Source organism: Camelina sativa, chromosome 10 (genome assembly GCF_030686135.1).
Source record: "Camelina sativa cultivar CO46 ecotype springtype chromosome 10, ASM3068613v1".
In the NCBI taxonomy this organism is placed as follows: Eukaryota; Viridiplantae; Streptophyta; class Magnoliopsida; order Brassicales; family Brassicaceae; genus Camelina; species Camelina sativa.
This window is the reverse complement of record NC_141889.1, coordinates 16,447,584-16,468,731: the sequence shown is the minus strand read 5'-3', so window position 1 is coordinate 16,468,731 and position 21,148 is coordinate 16,447,584. Positions and strand designations below refer to the sequence as shown.

At 33.4% G+C, this 21,148-nt stretch overlaps 1 protein-coding gene and 1 long non-coding RNA gene across 5 annotated transcripts; both read right to left on the bottom strand.

Moving 5' to 3' along the window:
* Positions 1-7,486: 7,486 nt before the first annotated feature.
* Positions 7,487-9,167, bottom strand: LOC104719203 (uncharacterized). 4 transcript variants are annotated; one of them, XR_756553.3, is made up of 6 exons: positions 8,899-9,167; positions 8,704-8,788; positions 8,416-8,542; positions 8,173-8,273; positions 7,906-8,030; positions 7,487-7,787 (listed from the first exon to the last, which is right to left on the bottom strand). It is a non-coding gene; the product is annotated as an uncharacterized LOC104719203 (long non-coding RNA). The 4 variants fall into 4 exon arrangements; XR_002033713.2 differs by having other exon boundaries at positions 7,487-7,784; XR_015568010.1 differs by lacking the exon at positions 8,704-8,788.
* A 9,043-nt stretch (positions 9,168-18,210) lies between these two features.
* LOC104719202 (nudix hydrolase 7) lies at positions 18,211-20,400 on the bottom strand. The gene is given in 9 exon segments (XM_010437065.3): positions 18,211-18,234; positions 18,236-18,350; positions 18,435-18,469; positions 18,571-18,621; positions 19,146-19,223; positions 19,329-19,469; positions 19,580-19,645; positions 19,807-19,983; positions 20,093-20,400. Coding segments are annotated over 8 exon segments (654 nt in total). The 5' UTR covers positions 19,951-19,983; positions 20,093-20,400.
* Positions 20,401-21,148: the final 748 nt, after the last annotated feature.

Genomic DNA, 21,148 nt, shown 5'->3' with positions numbered 1-21,148 from the left:
GCTTCCTAACAAGAGTATCACTAGCAACATTAGTACAACTTCCACTGTCAATGATCAAAGAACAAACTTTATCTTTAACTAAACATCTAGAGTGAAAGAGATTCTCCCTTTGTTCTCGGTCATTGGACTTAGGCTGAAAGCTCAATGATCTCCTAGTGACCAGAAGTGTCCCTGGAGTTGGATATTCAAACTGCTCTTCCTCTTCATCAAAGATTGGACCAAGATCTTCCTCTTTTTCTTTATCATCCTTAGACTTCACTTCACTGTTGTCTAGGAGGATCATTACCTTTTGATTCGGACATTTGTTGGCATAATGTCCCAAGTCCTTGACATTTGAAACACTGAATATCCCTTGCCTGATTGTTGGTCTCGACTGCCTTTCCTTTATCAAGACGAGTAGGAGCATTAGTCTTAAAAACTGAATTTGATGGGGTTTGAGACTTAACTTTATCTTGATAAATTGGTTTTGAAGTAAAGGATGGTTTAGAGAAACCCTTCCTCTTGGTTTGTTATTCGATTAGAATCGCCTTGTGCAACATTCCCTCTAAGCTTTCATATTCTTGAAGTTCCATTCTGTCTTGAATGTCCCGATTGAGGCCTACAAGGAATTTGGCCATGGTAGCTTCTAAGGTTTCATCTACGTCTGCCTTGATCATTAAGCTTTACAGATTTGGTTCCTTGAAGCAAACGTCTGAGTTTTTGGTGGATATCTCTGTGGTAATGAGCCGGCACAAACAGTTTCCTCATCAAGGTAGTGAGCTCATCCCATGAAGTTATTGGTCTTCCACCTGTTCTTCTCCTGTGGGTCATAACTTGATCATACCAGTTAATAGCATAGCCTACAAACTCAGTTGTTGCTAACCTAACTCCATTTTCCTTTCTAATTCTAGGTAAACATACGGATCGTTTTTACCTTTAAAGGTTGGAATTTTAAGTTTTAAACCACCTAAATTGTCATTTCTTGTACCAAAAGGATTAACATCACCATGATCAAGGTTTCTATGACTTCGTCTAGGTCGGTGATGGATCGATCATCTTCTTCATGAAAGTCTTCTTCTTCAATTTCCTCCTCGGGCCAGTAAGTCCTCCTTGAACGTTCTCTCCTGGCTGCGGGTCTAGAACGAGTTTGTTGGTTATTCTGAATCTCGTCGAGCCTTTGGTGTAGTTCTTCTAGACCTGTATTCATAAGGTTAGTAATAGTGTCATTTAATGCCCGGCGACAGAATTCCCTGGTCGATCGCGTTCTCCATCACTTTCCATGGTTTCCTGAAAACTTAACACCAAAAGTTAGCAGATAAAAAATCCTCACACGCAAAAGTGTTTCTCTCTATTTTTTTGGTAGGTCACTCAAGAGCTTTCTCTCTAAGTTCTAAGAGAACAAATCCAAGCAACCCAATGGAATTCCCAAGCAACAAGCGAAGAAGGAAGATAGAAAGACAAGAGGATTTTGTGAAATCTGTTTTAACCACTCCAAGGCTGGATTTCTCCTCAGACATCAGGATTTCTCTTCCACCACCTAACCAAATGCAAATCCGTTTTTTTATATCTATATTAGGATTTTTTTTTTTTCTTTTTTTTGTTTTTCTTGAAAATAGAGATGGCCTAGGTAAGGATATGACCCAGATTTAAGATAGAAATAAGAAGAAGTATTTAGAAATGGAAGATGAGAAGATGAACAGACAAATACCGGTTGAGTGGCTTTGATACCACTTGATACACCCAAAATTCGAGGATCACTCAGCTGGATTAAAAATGATAGAAACTCGCCAAGGTGCAAGATGCAACAAGGGAGATTTGATGGATTGAGGGGTTGCACAGCAGTTGCGAAAGACTGCTGATTTTCCCAACTCCAATCGCTTCTAGATATGACACATTAGTCCAGCAAGAGAAGGCTGTTGCTTGGATATTACACACCAAGAAACAAAGAAATGTTCTAGACAAAGAACAAAGAGATAAACTCTTAAAATGAAAAAGGAAAATTGATTGATGATTTCTCAAATGAGCTTACATGTGTTTATAAAGAGATAGAATTCTTGATCACAAAGCCAAGTATTATTCTTGAAACTAAAACACAATAAAGATAGATAGTTGAATGAAGATTCAACTCTTGAAGTTTGTCTTCCCAAGGTGTCCTTCCCAAGGTGAGTTGAACTCCATTTTCGTCACTCCTCTTTGACCACAAAACAAAGTGATTATTTTGGGTTTTCTTGAACTTGAATTAGGCTCAAAGTGGGCTGGACTTGATAGGTATCATCCCCAATAGTTTTTCTCATTCTCTCTAAGGCCATAAGCTCTTGAATAAGCCCATTTAGTGCATTTCTTAGCTTCTTAGTTTTTGCTCTAGTCATTGGTCCTTCAGGTACAAGCAATGGTTCCTCCACTATAAGCTCCTCAAGTTCAAGCTCAGCTACAAGTTCCTCAGGTTCAAGCTTAGCTACAAGCTCCTCCTCCTTAGCTCAATCCATGATCACATCATGATATGTAGGGATGGTAACAATTTTTTAAAGCCTCCCGGACGTAGCACACTAACTGTCGGATAAGGATGGGCTCACGGGCTAGTGAGAGGACGTGAGGCCCATTAATGAATGTGTGCCCATGGACTGGGATTGGACATGGCTCACTAAGAGGTGGTGGTTGAGGCATTACAAGTGGAATCAGAGTCGAACCCAGATGAGTGTGAAGTCGAGTAGGCTCACACCATGAGGGGTAACGATCTTGGTGCGCAACGAGAACGTTGCGATATGTTAGTAGGGGTGAATTCTGACACCCCAATTTCAGAGACTTGCGGAGAGGTTTAAAATAATTGATTTGACCACCTATGTCACCAAAGTGCACTTATCTTTTCGGTCAAGGGTCCCGAGAGAACTCCAGAGTTAAGCGTGCTTGAGCTGGAGTAGTCTTAAGATGGGTGACCTTCCGTGAAGTGACTGTCAGAACAGTGCGAGTGAAGACAAAACACAGGAAAAGATCATGTGGTGATTTGTAGGGACGGTAACAAGTCTTTAAAGCCTCCCGGACGTAGCAAACTGACCGTTGGATAAGGATGGGCTCACAGGCCTAGTGAGAGGATGTGAGGCCCATTAAAGAAAGTGGGCCCACATACTGGGATTGGACATGGGATCCACTGAGAGGTGGCGGTTGGGGCGTTACAAAACCTCTCCGCAAGTCTCTGAAACTGGAGTGTCACAAAATGTCTTGAGAGAATCATTGTATTCAAGAATCATTATTTCGATATGTTGCGCATTGTGAATACAAGTTTGAAAACTTTCACCGTAAAAAACACCACTACTTAAAAAATAGAGATTATTAGCATTTTAGTACATTTTCTAAACATAATTATAAATGTAGTACATATACTATTCATAATTGGAGAATTAGTCAGGGTCCCACTTGTGAGATAGAATATTTGTGAGATAAAATTGTAAGAGAGAAGAGAAATGAGATGGTGTGTGTGGGTGAGAGAGAGAAATAGGGAAAAAGATTTTTTTTTTTTTTTTTTTTGCTAGCACATCCTATCATTTCTATCTTTATTTATTTTTTATAGTTTGATATTTGTTTTGTTTGTTGATTTTATTTTGATAATGTTAAATATTTTTTACAAATTTTGTTTCCGTACACATTAATAAGTGTACGGATGTTTGTACATCTTATTAAGTGTACATATATATGCACACTTTATTAAATATACAGATGTCTCTGCATTATAGTAAGTATATACATTACATCTATATACTTAATAATGTGTAGAGACTTTTGTACACTTAATAAGGTGTGCAGATATATGTACATTTAATAAGGCGTACGGACATCCGTACACTTAATAATGTATACAGACACTTAATAATGTGTACAGACATCCGTAAACTTAATAAAGTGTACGGATACAAAAGATGTATATAATATATTTAAAATTTATTAAACAAAATGCATATCAAATTATAAAGAAAAAATATAGATATTTTTGTATTTGAAATTTTTTCTAAATAAAGATTATATTAACAACTATTTAAATAATTATCACAATTTTTCAATCTCACAAATGGGTCCTACATAGCTCTCCTATCTCACACACACTCACACACAAACATTCTCTTACCTATTTTGCCAATTATAAATAGTGTTTGTACTAAAACACTAATTAAGTTCCAAAATATACTATAATGCCAAGATAACCTAAAAAATAATACCTTATTATGTTACCCTAACCATGGACAAGTTACTAAGTTTTGTTACATTTAATTTAGCTTAACAATTTTTGTAACTCCATTAATTAAAATTTGGTGATCTTTCACAATTTCTGGATTTTTTTTTGTCAAACCATTATGTATGTTTTCTCATAATATTTTAATAACTAATTGCAGGAAACAAAGACCAAGAATTCTATGTCGCAATTATAAAAGTCTTTAAATAGTAAGTGTCTAGCAAAGCATTAGAAAATAATTAAATAGTTTTTTTTTGTTAAAATGTTTATGCACTATTTAAAATAATTTATAAGAATTTTTTGAAAATGAAAAATGTGGTTGCATCATTCTATGCAATTAACTTCTCACCATTTGATTAGATATTTTTTTGATTAAATAAATTTTAATTAGATAGAAAATTATGTTTTATTATAATGATTACAAATTAAGGAAAACAATATATATATATATATATATATGCGAATATTTTTAAAGCATCACTTAATTGTTATAACAGAAGGAGTAATTAAGTTTACATGTTTCAATATTAAAAATGTAAACACTAGGTAGTAACGGAACAAAACATTTTAATATAAATTTTAAATTCGTAAAATGATTAAGAATTATATTAACCCGGGTGTTATAGCACATGTGTGCTATTTTCATATAAATTAATAAAATTTAAACTTAGACGTAATTAGTTTGGAACAGGAAACATATCCCATCCCAAACCATCCCCTGGTGTCCCGTTTTATCTCGTTTCATCTTGTCTCGTTTCATCACGTCTCTCGTCTCATCCTGTATCCATCATAATTTTTTTGTCTTATGTTTTTTTCTCTTTTAAATAATTACTCGTTAGATAATATTCATTAAAAGAGATTGGTAAGAAATTTAGACGGCATACCAGAGTTCTTTTTAGTTAGTTGAAATTATCCAAAAAAAATATTTCCAAAAACTATATAATTGTTTTCGAAAATACCAAAATTTTCTAAGTTCTCGTTCCAAAGTGGTTAATTACATGTTGCATAGTCAATCTTTATCTAAATTAGTGAAAGCTTGATACTTGAATTTATCTACCTATATTTTTGTATTTCGTACTTTTATCTAAAATTTATGTCCCTTTAAAAAAATATTCAATATATTGTTTTTCATTATTCCACTTACCCGTTTCAGTTTATATATGTTATTTATTGTCTTACTACCATAAATAGACTGGATTTTTTCTCAAAATTTAATTATTATTTGTTAAAGTATATGTACTTAACTAGTAAATTAAATTACTAAAAAAACTGTGGTAAACCATATATTAAGTTAAATAATAAACCCTTTTAGATCCTAAATTTTTAATTGTATAATATTAGTATTTTCCATAAAAATTAGTTGGCCATTCTTTTACGGTGTTGTCAATATTTTAGTATATATGTAGAATACCACAAACAATACCAAAAATAAACATTATCATCATTTTCATTAGCTGAAAAATATACAATTTTTTTACAATCCATTCATACTAATCAAGCACAACTCATGTTTGTTGAAAATGTTGAAGTAATCTTGTTACGGGGTGTTAAATCTTGTCCAGTCCCATCCCATCCCATCTCGATCCATCCCGTTAGAAATTTTATGTCTCGTAACCCATAACCATTCTCTTTTTAAATAATTATCCATAAAATAATGTTATTATTGAGTTTTAGCTAAGAAATTTAGACATAATACATGTATTTTCATTTGAATGTTTAATTTATATAGTTAGTAGAAATTCTAATTCTCAAAAGATCTCAAAATATTTTCAAAATACCAGTCTCAAAGTAGTTCTTTAAATGTCATACACTCAACTTTTTTTTTAAATCGTTTAAGTACAATGTTTTCTATTATATGAATTACCCATTTCAGACATTTTTCCACTATTTCTCATAGCAATTACATAAATAGACTGGAATAATAATCATAATTTATTTACATGTTATGATATGAAATTATGTGTGTAAACATTAATATTTTTCTGATTATATTAAGAGTATATTTATACGAAAAAATTAATCTTATGATTAAAGATTTTCAATCCGTCTTTTGATTCGATTTAAATTGGAATTATTTAGTGTTTTTGGATCTTTTTATTCAATTTTGGTTGAAATTATTTAGTGTTTTTATGATATCCATAAAAACCAAACACACCCCGTGTTTGTTAAAAATGTTAAGTGATTTACTTATATATTTTCAAACTAATCAAAATATTTTTCTTAGTTTGCTTGGAGCTATTAAACCAGAATATCATATTTCACTTTGATTTTAGTTAGATTTTGGAACAGGAAACACGTCTTCTCCCATCTCTTCATGTCTCATCCTGTCCTTTTCCATCGCGTTTCGTATCCGCTAATATACTTACATAGGCTGAAATTTTGTCGTTTTTATGCAAATTAAACGATTTAAACATTTAATAGATTGACATGTGGGATAAGATTTTTACATACATTCTAATTTTCCCCATAATGTACATTTTAAAGTAGCTTAAGGTAAAACTGTTAGACATGTCAAATATGTCATGCGTTTTCGTGAGTAAATAGTATGTCTGCTTCATACCATTTACGCTTACATATGAATAAATCACTCTTTCTAATTTACAAAATATATTTAGAGCTAGAAAATAATACATAATTTTAAACATTACATAATACATAATAATACACATATTCTTTGAAAATAATTTAATTTTATAAGTACTGATATATACTACAAATGATTTAAATATTTTAAGACTTTATATTAGATAAATATATCTAATTATATTTTTGTGTTTTATTTTTTAAAACTCACATTCACGTACAACCTACAATTGAATACTATTTTTAATTAAAAAATTCGACATTGCATTAATTAAGAATGTAATACGTGCTAATTGTTCTTTTTAGTTTTCTATTTTTTTTTTAATATATTAACTAATTATAATATACTTGTTTTGTTAGTTTGTAATGAATTTATGTAACGAAAACTCTTGGTTTTCAAGTTAAAATGTTTATCATTTTTCTCAAAAATGTTAAAATTATTATTTTGGAGTTCTAATAATTGATTAAAAGAAAATCTTAAACGGTTTTACTACATTTCTTTGTTAAGTTATATCAAGTTCAACTGAATTAGATAAAATCCAAAACTAAATATTTTGAAATGAAAATTGGCCATGTTTATTAACCAATCTTGAATAGTATATGAGAGATTTTCGAATACCAACAAAGAGTTTACCTAACTTTGAAGTTAAGAAAAAAAAAACCGATTATCTTTTACACCATTCAATATCCGATTTATCAATATTGTGAAACAGATATATAATTTAGATTTGAAGAAATATACAAACAAACAAAAATATACGATTTAAAAAGAGTTACTAAGTAAACAATAATGAAGTACAAAAATATTCTCCACTTAAGTCATCCGCCGTCTCCATTAGAAAAGCAACGGGTTGGTTCCTTTGTGATACCAGTTGAGAATAGTGTCTTCACATTAAGTACAAAGACCTCACTACCTCACGGAACACTTTCCATCAGCTTTGCATCCTCATAGCAGAGACCGTATATGTACTTTGTACCTCAGTTCCATCTCTATATGACCCTACTACACAACGCATTCAGAAGCACAATATAGCTACTATCTAAGGTTAACTTTAAGACCAAACAACCTATTATTGCTTCAAACTTACAATAACTTTTAAAACAACCAAAAATAAACTCACTTGGCGTAGTGCATCATTTCAACTTTGCTGCTGGTTTTCCAAGACCATTGAAAAGATTTTTCTCCATTAACAACACAAACACCGCAAGTTCCGGTTGATGACGACTCATCTTCATGATGGTGAACCTGACAAAAAACCACATGTCATATTTACTGTTATTACGAAATTTTACTATAGCCAATAACTTTATACTATCCTCATAGAGAAACCAACCACCTGCTGTACATGGACACAAATAATATAAAAAACACCTGAGAATCAACTTACATTGACACCAGCTGTTGTACATCCTTCTTCATTGCCTCTTTGTATTTATCATTTCCAATGGATCCCATATAACTGGCTGTCCCAGTAATTTGAAGCATCCACTACAGCCACCAGCAAGTAAAAAGAGAACCTCGACTTAGCATATATAAGACGTTCAGTGGAGAAATGATATATCAACCAAAATTTAAAAAATTTAAATTACAATTTTTATTTTTGCTTAAGAAGAGAGAGAGAGACACGTACCTTCATACCACCAAGGATTCTAACAACAATGTCAACACCTCTCTTTTATTGTATTCTTGACCTGTTGTATAGCTATCACCTCCAAATCAACATATCCAAAACTGAGTTCTTAAAACGCATGCTTTTCCTATTCAAACGAATAGAGCATCAAATATAGTGAGAATGTGGGGAAATATCTTAAGTGATTATGATGATAACTATTGATTCGATTAATCTTTTCAAGACTAAAGAACTTAAAGAAATTCACATCCCTAACTGAATTTCATCATCAACAGATCCAAAACTCACAATTGATTCCAAACTTGATCAAAACCATTAGTAGAAGACCCGCTTTTCATGTGGGATAAAGTTTTTGACCTACCTCTTCCGGTTCCTAAACATCATAAATAAAACTTTCATATCTATAAGCTATCTTTTAAGTTAAACAAATGAATTTTACGAACAAAATTTTTACAAACACTAAGGCAATAAGATTACACTTACCACAGTATGAGGATCAGATCCATAAGCTATCTTTAAGTTCAGCCAAGCCAAAAGATAGATTCGTTTGGCTATCTGCAAAGCTTTTACCCAATAATCCAAATACAACTAATAACTGTTGTTGGTTGATGCTGCTTGGTCCGAATCCTTTTTTCATCTCTGCAGCTTCGTCGGCAAAAGAAAAAGAACTTTTTGCAAAAGGACTTGGAGACGGCGACAAAGAGCATAGAGAGAGAAACAATTTTTTCTAGGTTTTTTAAATGGATGGACACGATCAAATGAATCAATGGTCAGGATTAAATAAAAGGATCCAAAATAATATAAGTGGGTCAAAAAGGGATGCGCGTGTTTATCCGTTTAAAGATGGGAAAATTTCGGTTTTATCCTTTTTTAAATTGATTAAATTGTTCATACCTCCAACAGCATTACTTTACAAATAATAGTAGGATATGATAATTCATTAGTACATATTGAAGTATGAATAAGTCGTAATGAATGCATGACAACATTCTTTCTAATTTTTGTTTTGAGAAAGACAAGCCAAGTACACGTAGCTTCTAATAATCCAATTTATGGGCTGGAATTGATGATCTTTAAAAAAACATTTACCAATTAATGAATTCAAAGCAGCATTAGACACAACAGAACATACGAATTTACCAATTAATGAATTCAAAGCAGCATTAGACACAATAAAACATATGAACATCAATTTTTTTATCGCATTGATTGAGATGAAAACATATATATATATATACTATTAAACCAGGAGTACTCATGGACCATTTTTTTGATTATAACTTTGTTTTGATAGTTTTTAAATAAAATGGTTAGTAATCAATAATAATTAATGCATTAGTATATCATGAAATAAAAATTCTCTAACCATTCAAATTATGTCGGATCTCACGCGGGTCATTTAATACCCGATTAGTTGACACATTTAATTCTTCAAATATATTTCTTATCTATTAATCAACCTTAATCTTGCATAAATCTTAATCGGTTAGAATAATTAATTAAGGAAAACATCTACATCACAATTAAATAAGGAAAACATTTAAATACATAATAAATCAAATCTAAGTTTCTGATTTTTTAAAAATATTTTAGGAAAAAATGAAAAAAACAAGAAAAGGAAATTACAGTTAATATTTGTGCATATTTTTGTCACAGTTTTAGAAACAAATAAATAAATCTAGTTTCATACTGAAAAACAATTTAAAATAAAAATTAAATGAATTAAACAGGTATTTTAAAATAGTAAAGCATTCATTATAGCCTTACTATAAAGTTAATTAATATATACGATATGTGAAATTAAATAAAAATCAATTTAAATTTATTTTAATGGATATATAAAATATATTTAAAATCAAATTATTTGTAAGTACTCTCTAAAACACAAGATATGTAAGAAATATCATTAAAAAATCTTATGTAAGTAATATATTTTGTAATCATAAAAATTATATATATTTATGAAAATAAACTATTTCATGGATTACATTTGTTGCTTAAGAAAAATTATATATAAAAAAAAAAAAAGCAAAGAAATTTCAATACAGGACAGGATGGGATGATATGTATTTGCTATTCTAAAATATTTACGTGTAGGTTATATACGTGCAATAGTCTAAACTAAAACTAAATTAAAATATGTTATTTGGGTTTAACACTTTTAAGCATACCGCTACCGCTTAACACAAATTCCAAAATGATTATTGTATATTTGTTACTATACAAAAGATTAACGATGTCTAAACAACATACTTATCTAAATATGTTTTAATATTTACCATGTAAGTAAAGTAAATATACTACTCAACACTATTTAAAAGTTCGAAATTATAAAAAACACATAAACCAAAACATTTTATGCATTCGAAATATAAATAAATTAATTACAACATGTGTGATCCTGTACTGTAGCATGAGTATCATCTAATATATATATATATATATATATATATATATATGTGAAAATAAGATACAATTAATGAATTGATAGACTAAACAATGTGAGAATAATATCATAGCTTCCTACTAAAAATTGGTGATCGTCACAGTGACTTATTCGTTTTCACGAGTTATTGGAGAAACAACTTGAACCAACCTTCAAAACAAAATTTGCTACTCTTTCCAACTTGCATTTGCATAATGAATAACAACATTTCCAGTATTTCCACACATCCTAATGAGTCACTACAACCAAATTGATACAAATATAATGAAAATAATCGGAATCCATTGCCATGGGCTGATGTGATCAAGGATATAGCTAATGAAGAGCACCTTATAGCTGAGCTAGAACCCAATAAACTTGTACCTGAGCTTGAATTCTAGGAGTTTGTTGAGCTAGAACCTGAGATCTTTCCCTACGTCATAAAATACAAACAAGGTAAGGAAAATGTGGTGGTCGATGCCTTGTCTAGAAGGTATGTTTTTCTTTCATCTCTTGAGACTAAGTTGCTTGGTTTTGAGTTCATGAAGCAATTGTATACAACTAACCAGGATTTTAAAGAGATTTATAGAAAATGCTCTAAAGTCGCTTACGGGAAATATTATCAAATGTCTGGTTTCCTATTCTTTGATAACCGTATTTGTGTGCCCCAATGTTCTTTGAGGGAGTTATTTGTCAGGGAAGCACATGGAGGTGGACTGATGGGACGTTTTGGAGTAAAGACGACCCACAAAGTTGTTCATGAGCATTTCCACTGGCCGAGCTTAATGAGAGATTTGGAAAGAATATGTGGGAGTTGTGTCACTTGTAAGCAAGCTAAGTCTAAACTTCAACCCCACCATTTGTATACTCCTTTACCCATTCCTACTGAACCTTGGACTGACCTGTCAATGGATTTTGTGTTAGGATTACGTAGAACCAAGAAAAGTAGAGATTCTGTCTTTGTGGTTGTTGATATATTTTCTAAGATGGCACACTTCATCCCATTTCACAAAACTGATGATGCTACAAACATTGCTGAACTATTCTTTAGAGAATTTGTACGATTGCATGGCATGCCTAGAACGATTGTTTCTGATAGAGATACTAAGTTCTTAAGCTAATTCTGGAAAACTTTGTGGTCTAAGTTAGGAACTAAGCTATTGTTTTCATCTACTTGTCATCCTCAAACTGACAGACAAACGGAGGTAGTGAATAGAACTTTGTCTACTCTTAAGCGTGCTATCATTAAAAAGAATATCAAATCTTGGGAAGAATGTTTGCCTCATGTTGAGTTTGCATATAATCTTTCAATTCATTATGCTACTAAGTATTCTCCTTTCCAAATTGTTTATGGTTTCCTAAAGCCTTTGGATCTAATCCCTTTTCCTTTGAGTGAAAAAGTTTGTATGGATGGGAAAAAAAAAGCTAAACTTGTTAAGCAGATTCATGAGAAAACCCGACACAATATTAAAGCAAAGACAAAGCAATATGCGAAGCAAGCAAACGAAGGAAGACATCAGTTGGTGTTTAAAGTGGGAGATCTAGTGTGGATACACTTGAGAAAGGAATGTTTCCCAGCTGAAAGAGAGTCTAAGTTAATGCCACGGGTCGATGGTCCATTCAAAGTCTTGACAAAAATTAGTGACAATGCTTACAAACTCGACTTGCAAGGTAAGTACAAAGTGAGTTCGATTTTTAATGTTGCTGATTTGGCTCCATTTGTGGCAGATGATCCAAATTTGAAGTCAAATCCTTTTCAAGAGGAGGGGGATGATGTGATCATGGATGGAGTTAAGGAGGAGGAGCTTGCACCTAAGGAACTAGTAGATGTGCTTGACCCTTAGGAGCTTCTAGCAGAGGAACCATTGCTTGTACCTGAAGGACCAATGACTAGAGCAAAGGCTAAAAATCTAAGAAATGCACTAAATGAGCTTATTCAAGAGCTTATGGCCCAAGAGAGGATGAAAAAAACTATTGGGGATGATATCTATCAAGTCCAGCCCAGTTTGAGCCTAATTCAAGTCCAAGAAAGCCCAAAATAATCATTTTATTTTGTGGTCAAAGAGGAGTGATGAAAATGGAGTTCAACTCACCTTGGGAACCACACCTTGGGAAGGCAAACTTCAAGACTTGGGTCTTCATTCAACTATCTATCTTTATTGTGTTTTAGTTTCAAAAATAATACTTGGCTTTGTGATCAAGTTTTCTATCTCTTTATAAACACATGTAATCAATCTCATTTGAGAAATCATCAATCAATTTTCCTTTTCATTTTAAGAGTCTATCTCTTTTTTATTTGTCTAGAACATTTCTTTGTTTATTGGTGTGTAATATCCAAGCAACAACCTCCTTTTGCTGGATTAGTGTGTCATATCTAGCAGCGATTAAAGTTGGGAATATCAGCAGCCTTACGCAATTGTTGTGCAACCCCTCAATCCATCAAATCTCCCTTGTTGCATCTTGCACCTTGGCGAGTTTCTATCATTTCTAATCCGACTGAGTGATCCTCAAATTTTGGGTGTATCATCATCTTCCAGGTAAGAGACCCTTATGTCCACCTGATACTCCTCGGGACATCTGGGAGACTGGAAGTTGTGTTCTAGCTTCGACCTCAATACATTTGCCATAGTAGGGTCGGTACCACCTGAGAACTGCCCCGTACCGATCCTACCCACCTTCCCAGCATAATGACGTACTAATAATAAGCTCCAACACCCGCAGCCAAAGGCGGCACAACCAGAGCCTCCACTCAAAACCGCTCCAACAACTAAGCAAACATGCTCTCAAGCTCAACATCTCTATCAGAGGATCCACCAGCTGTGACCTATGCACCTGGAAGGCAAGCACCACTCGCTACTCTAGCACCGACACTGCCTACACCGGCTCCAACGATGTTCACGGCCCCATCGGTGCCCACAGCCACATTGGTACCACTACCTACTACACTCACTGACCCCTCCTAAAATGCATGCAACTTGGACGCCCTCAACCGTCACACTCTAGTCCACGATGTCACTAGCAACTGGTCCTCTACCCTTACCATGACCACATACCTTTCCACGACCATCAACAGGACCACATCTATCCATCTTCACTACCATGAACAGAAGGCTAAGCAAGCAATTCAAACCTCACACAAAAACACAACTTACCGTGAAATCTCATTAAAGGCTCAAAGAGGATGATACTAGGACTCCCTACTCATTCAAATTGACTAACTACTCATAATAAATTTAAACACCCTACCACGAATCAAGATCATGCATCAAACAACATGGAGATTAATTCAACCAATCAAATCCCCTAAATTGTTTAACCGGACCATTAATCCACCGTAGAACCATAAGGGCTCTGATACCAAACTGAAACAACCCGATCCTTTTTTTAATAATATATAACTAAGCATGCACAGCGAAATACATATGGCATAACCATCTCAAATAAATAATCAACAAAGATCATCCCTAACCATTTTATCATCATCTAGCATACTTCTATACAAGATTCAAACCTAATAAATATAACCAAGACCAACAACACATAATACCTACACCGCAAACAACAATTAATATGAGTAAGTATTATCACAAATACTTAGTGATACAATCCTCCCATCTACTAGGAATTAATGCCATACACAAGACAACTACATAAAAACAGCCAAGAAAAAACAATTGGAACCAAAATTGCATCCATAGACACCTAGTGTTAGTCGACACCACCACCAAACTAAACAACTTTTGCAACGCGATATTTTTCTGCTATGTCAGATGGTGTCGATCAACACCCACTTGGTGTTGGTCAACACAACAACTCTGCAACTCCTTCGTTGGCGAACTCCACCATCAATCAACCCTAAAACTCGACCACATCATCTCCCACGCCGACACAACCCATAACAGCCACACATTGCCACACAAACACCACAAAGTAAACAAAACATAGAGGAATCAAGCATATAAACATCAAATCAATCACACAAACCCTAATTGCTTAGATAAGTCATGGTCATGCACTCACCTTGATTTAGAAAGAGATTTAGGACAAACAAGACAAGGAACAACGCCACAACAACCTACCTGACACCAATAACCACAAATTTTCCTTCTCTTCTCTTTGACAACACCCAAAACAGATCCTTCTGCTTCTCTTAACCCTTCTCAAGGCTCCCTTTACTCTCAGGATCTAACTTAAAATCTCTCTCTCTCTCTCTCTCTCTCTCTCTCTCTCTCTCTCTCTCTCTCTTTCTCTTTCTCTCCTAGAAGCAACATACACAACTAGGGACAGGAAAAAAGGCTGTTCGTGCCTATAAAATTGAAACTTAGTGTTTCCAAACCCAAACCAAGCTAAACCAAACGATTTCAAAATGAACCAAACACCAACCAATTTAGTGGTGTCGACTGAAACCCTCCTTGGTATCGATCGACACCCACCCTATATTTGGGTTCGGGATGTTACATTAATAAACTTTAAATCGTAGTATATTTTCTATATTATTAAACCCACACAACGCGTGGGACTCATCCTAGTTCTTAATATCTAAAAGTTAACAACACAACTGTGACATATGCCCTTTATATTGGAATATTTACTCAGGGAAGACGAGACTCTGAAAGAAACAGGGAGTTTCCTAAGTATGTCTTCGACCTCGTGAGATTGCAACACATGGAGCAATCGAGACCATGCGCATCTAACCAAAGATTTCGAGTTATTTACTACTTCCTTTTGTATATTATTTTCTTCATTGATTTGTTTTCTCAGTTCATTCAAGTTTTTTAGAATCAAGAGAGAGAAAAAAGAGTCAAACAGTTGTAGCATTAGAAAGATCGAGTTGAGCTAAGTATTTTAGTGGATTCTCGAGATTACTCCGGGGAGACGTAGGATCCTATCTTGGGATATGAACTCGTAAAATTGCTAAGTAGTTTTGGTTTCTTACAAGCAATACAAATAACTGAGTGTGAGAGAGAGTGTGCGATCATCGTAGATCTAGGAATCTTGAAGGATCGAGAAGCCACAAGTTGTAACAGATCCAGATTCTTGGTGTTTGTTCTAGATCGGGTAAGAGAATGATGAATATGAAGCTCAAGGTCTTGGTGTTCGACAAACATGGTGACTTCTCTCTTTTGAACACACGGATGTCTATGTGACACTATGATTTCAGAGACTTTCACAGAGGTTTAAAATAATCGATTTGTCCACCTATGTCACCAAAGTGCACATATATTTTCGATCAAGGGTCCTGAGAGAAATCTTGAGTTAAGTGTACGACTAAGAGAGTTGACGATCGTGGCGTTATAAGTGGTATAAGAGCCGAACCCAGAAGAATGTGAAGTCGAGTGGGCTCACACCGTCGGGGCTGATGGTCTTGGTGCGCAATGAGGACGTTGTGATCTGTTAGTGGGGGTGAATTGTGACATCCTGGTTTCAGAGACTTGCGGAGAGGTTTCAAAGAATTGATTTGGCCATCTATGTCACCAAAGTGCAATTATATTTTCGGTCAAGGGTTTAGAGAGAACTCCATGGTTTGTGTACAAGGGTAAAACGAAAATGTTGAGAATATTTGATAACAAGACTATTTGCTAGATTATTTAAAAACTATATCTCACTTTCATCTCAAACAAACAAACTGTAAAATTCTTAGTTCTGGAAAAGTGATATTTTAACATGTTTTTCTACATGCTGGCGATGCAATTTGAGGTTGGAGATTCATACATTTTCTACAGAGAAGATAGCAACATGCATGTGGTAAGTTTATACTCTGCTTACTTTTGACATCTACCCAATATGTATTTTTCTACGATTTTTTTTGCTTTTGCTTACTTGCTTTTTAACAGTTTGAAATAAAAATATTCTTTATTATTTCATGGCATATAATATAAAAAGACTATTGACTCATATATTTACTTACAGTTTCTTTCCTACCTTGGCAGGATTCCAACATAAATAAAATGCCTCCTTAGTGAATTGTATGCATACATTGGACCAGAATTATTGTAAACACAATGAAGGGGGCCCTCTCCGGTCGCAAGCGAGGGGTCCTGTGAAACCAAGAGGCATATTTGAAAAAGAAAATAGGTTTTGCTGCTTGAATTCAAGAGAGAAAGGAAGAGTGCGTGTCGCTCCCACGAGGACAATCAAAACATTTTTTCAAATCTTTTCATGATTTTTATGGTTACATTATTAAATTTTTCTTTGCAAATCCTTGCAAATTCACATCCACATTTTCCTTCAAAATTTTTGATTAGAATTTGCTTATGACATTTTATTTAGTTTCTGTAAAAATCTAATCAAAGTTTTGTACGAGTTTACTTACATATACATGACGATAAATTTGACTTTATATGGAAACATAAAGCAACTAAAATTTATAATGTGGGTCCCTAGTTAAAACCAATGCCTTATTTTGGCTTATTTTGCTACACACTAAACACAATCTTGTACAAGCAATTGAGGAATGAGTTTCAATTCCAAAATTGGGTTTTAGAAAAAAACAAGGTATGGGCTTTAATCTCCCAACATATCTATAAATCATTTTAAATTGTTTAAAAACCTTGAACGCTTCTTGTTCTTGGATTCAGACTATGCAGTGCACTAAACACAAAATACCGGTTAAGAGAAAATAATTTTAAAGAATAAATCAAGCTGTAGTATGATAATACTTTTATTTATATATAAAAAAGCCTTGGAGAATCAAACCAGTCAAAAGAAAATATATTAGAATTCAAATACATAACGCAATGAAGTAGAATCGGAATAGTATATAACAAAGTTTCCTGTATTGCACACACTGGACACATTTATGTCCACAGGGTTGCTCAAGGGGTGACTCTCATTATAAATAATAATAAATATGAGGAAAAGTAGGAAAGAGAAAGAGAAAGTTACTTAGTTAAGCAATTTAAGAAACGTTGCTCTTTGAGTTCCCGATCATCTATTGGTTCATTTATTAAAAAATAATAAAAAGAAATCATTTAATTAAAATCTATTTTTTATCTGCTTTTTGAGCATCGTTTGGGCGTGACTACGGTGGAATTGATAGACGCCGAGTTCCAACATTATAGGATGAAAAAAAAAAATCAACGAGAAGCGGAGGGTTGGTAACGCATTGCATTAAGGCGATTGGCATGATCAGTATTGCAGTAGATAAAACTCTCCTTACCAGATGATGTGGTAGTTGGCAAAATGGAGAATCCCGAGTATTCTTCCTCACACTTCTTTTGGCAGATGTTAGCCATGAACTTGAACATCTCGTTCTTCTTGTTCCACTGTTGGTCTACATACTCTTGGATCGACATCCACTGTAATACGATATACCAGTTCAGGTGAAATTGGAAATTAGGTGACAGTTACTTTAACATTTTCTTGGGTAATCAACACTGAAAGTTAGAAAGGTTTTACCTTAGCTTCCAAGATCTCAGATTTTTGTTCAGTAATATCGTAGGAGCGCGGACTTAAAACACACAGAAAAAACATATCCGTTTTCTTTTTCAAGATTGCTTTATGGCTTTGCCTACGGGTAAAAGGTAAATCAATCATGAATCTATACGGACGGTAAGCCTGACCAAATGTTTCCAAAGCAATGAAAATAATTTACCTGAAAGCCAATACTTCGACAAAATCTGCAACAATCTGAAGTGAAAAGCCAATAAAAGAACACAGAGATAGATGAGAATGTCAAGTAAAAGATCCTTCTAATTGAAATGCTTTATATCTGAAAGCCAGAGACTTACACCAGTTTCTTCTGCCACTTCCCTAGCTACTCCAGTCCAAATATCCTCACCCTATGGAATTTAAATGTTTTAGTTAGAAGCAGAAAAATAAACAATCAGAACTACATTTCCACCTATTCTCTTAGTAGTCCAAACTTGATGTCATCAATAATCTTTCCAGGCACCAATGTTTGACATTACATCATTGTCTTACCACAAAACGAATACCAGGCTGACTAGCTAAGTTGTGAAAAGAATGTTCATGTCATAAGAGCTTATCTTAGTTAATGTAAACACTATATGTAAAAATTGCTTTCTTATCAAACTCAGCGACTACTCTCAACTAAATGCCCTACCTAGCCTTAGAAAATACTATACCCTAACCAACATGTTGACACCCTTTATCAGTCAAACCTTCATTAACAGTTCAATTGTTTTAATTCGCAAGGCAAATAGAGTATGGGATGCTAGGAGCTTAGTTCACCAAGATTGAGAGAAACTAGTTTTTAGGAATAACTTTTTATGTCATTCACCAGGATTGTTAATATTTAGTGGGACAATCAAGATCACAAAAAAAAAAATAAAAAAATAATCACCTCATTGATAACTCCGGTAGGCAGCTTCCACACATTTTTATCTTTGAAAAACCCACTTCTTTCCTGGACAACGAGGACCTGTTCATCAAAGTGGTTCATCTCAATTTAGTAAAAGTGAAGTTTCAATAAACAAACACAATTGAAAAAACGAAGATATACAGTATTATTATTAGCAGCGAATACCTCTCTAGTATTTTTGTTGATAACCAAAGCACCAGCACCTACAACATGAGAAGCATTGGCTGGGATCGTATCAGGGGTGTTAGAGATCCAAGATACAAGCATCAAGTACTCAGGCTCAGCATGATGATATCTAAATCCTTCCTGAAGAATCACCATACACAACAGATTTAACCTCATCAATATAACAATCTTTACTAAAGTCAAACCCAACTAATAATAATAATATTCCAATCAACAGATAAACAACTTACACTAACTGCAGCCTCCACAAGATTAGCCAATCCAAGAGGCAAGTTTATCCAAATTCCCTTCTTCCCCTGCAAAAATCATAAACTCTTCACTAAGTCGTTCTTTAAACAAAGATAATTTGAGCTCATATCTCAAAAGCATTTCATTTCATCAACACAATCATTCCAAAAGAGAACCCTAGAGAAGAAACATTACAAAACTTGAGAATCTGAGATATATTTGTATATACCTCATCTCTCCAAAGCGAAAGCGAAGCCCTAAGACTTTCAGTAAAAACCTCAGGATCCATAGGTTCCACCATGGTTACAGTAACACCATCGTAATTGTCAGTCTCACCTTTAAGTAAAGGGATCTGCTGAGATCTATTAGCCATCACAATCTCTCTTCTCTTCTGATACAAAGACAGCTACTAACCGAGAGAGAGAAAAAAAAAAAAAAAAAAAACCGTATCTGAAAATTTTGGATTCAAGATTCCAGAAAACCCAAAAAGTGCAATATTCAATACATGTGTGTACCTTGGAGAGAATTGAATTGAAGTGATGATTCTTTGTAAGAGTCGATCTCAAGACGACATTTTATATACACGGAGATGACAGGACCTGCGAACAACAATTTCGTGGAACATCTCGGCCATATGAGCATTCTTTAATCATATATATATATATATATATATATAAAGTGAAAAAGCTGATATTTTGTTAATAGGGAACGACGACTGTTTTGCTGCTTTGGGTTTATTTGACTTATCTCATCGTTCTCTGGACTCTGGAGGGAGTGGAAACCTCGTCGAACTAACTACTACTTGGAAATTTTCAGAAGAAACATCAGTCTTTTAAAATTGGAAGTTATAACTACCGATGTAATTTACTAATTTCTGATGTGTTTTTAAAATATACTAGAGGTAAAATATCCACGCAACCCGGTGAGATATTTTTTTTATTTAAATTTAAATAAATATTATTTATAACATAAGATTATTATTTATGTTTTTACTGTATATTTAATTTTTTTATAGATACTACACTATATAAAATTTGACATTTTGTGTAAAATAGAAATCTTACGTTATTTAATTATGGATTGTAAAAAGTTTCACAAATCTTCTATTATTAAACTAATGATTTAAAGATGTACCTCAAAATCTCATGGTTTTAAACTTTTAGATGAGATTTGAAAGAATTTTACAACAAATCATATTAATTTCCCTAAAATCAACAAAAAATCATATAAAAAGTTTAATACAACTCCTAAGAGTCTAAACAATTTAGTAGGAAAATATTACATATACTATGACCCAGACTCCCGTGACGTCGCGAGAGAGATATTTCAAAAAAAATATTCAAATTAAAAATTGAGAATTATATTTTATATATTTATTTGAAAGTAAAAGAATAGTTGAAGAGTATGTACTACTAATAGAATAATTTAAAAAGGTGAAAACAAAAAGTAGGGTTAAAACAACATAAATATTAAACATAAAGTTTTAGCAATAATAAAAAAGTGTTAGTAAAATACAACCATCAAAAACATCATATAGTTAAAATTATGTATGTTGATAAATATATTAGAGA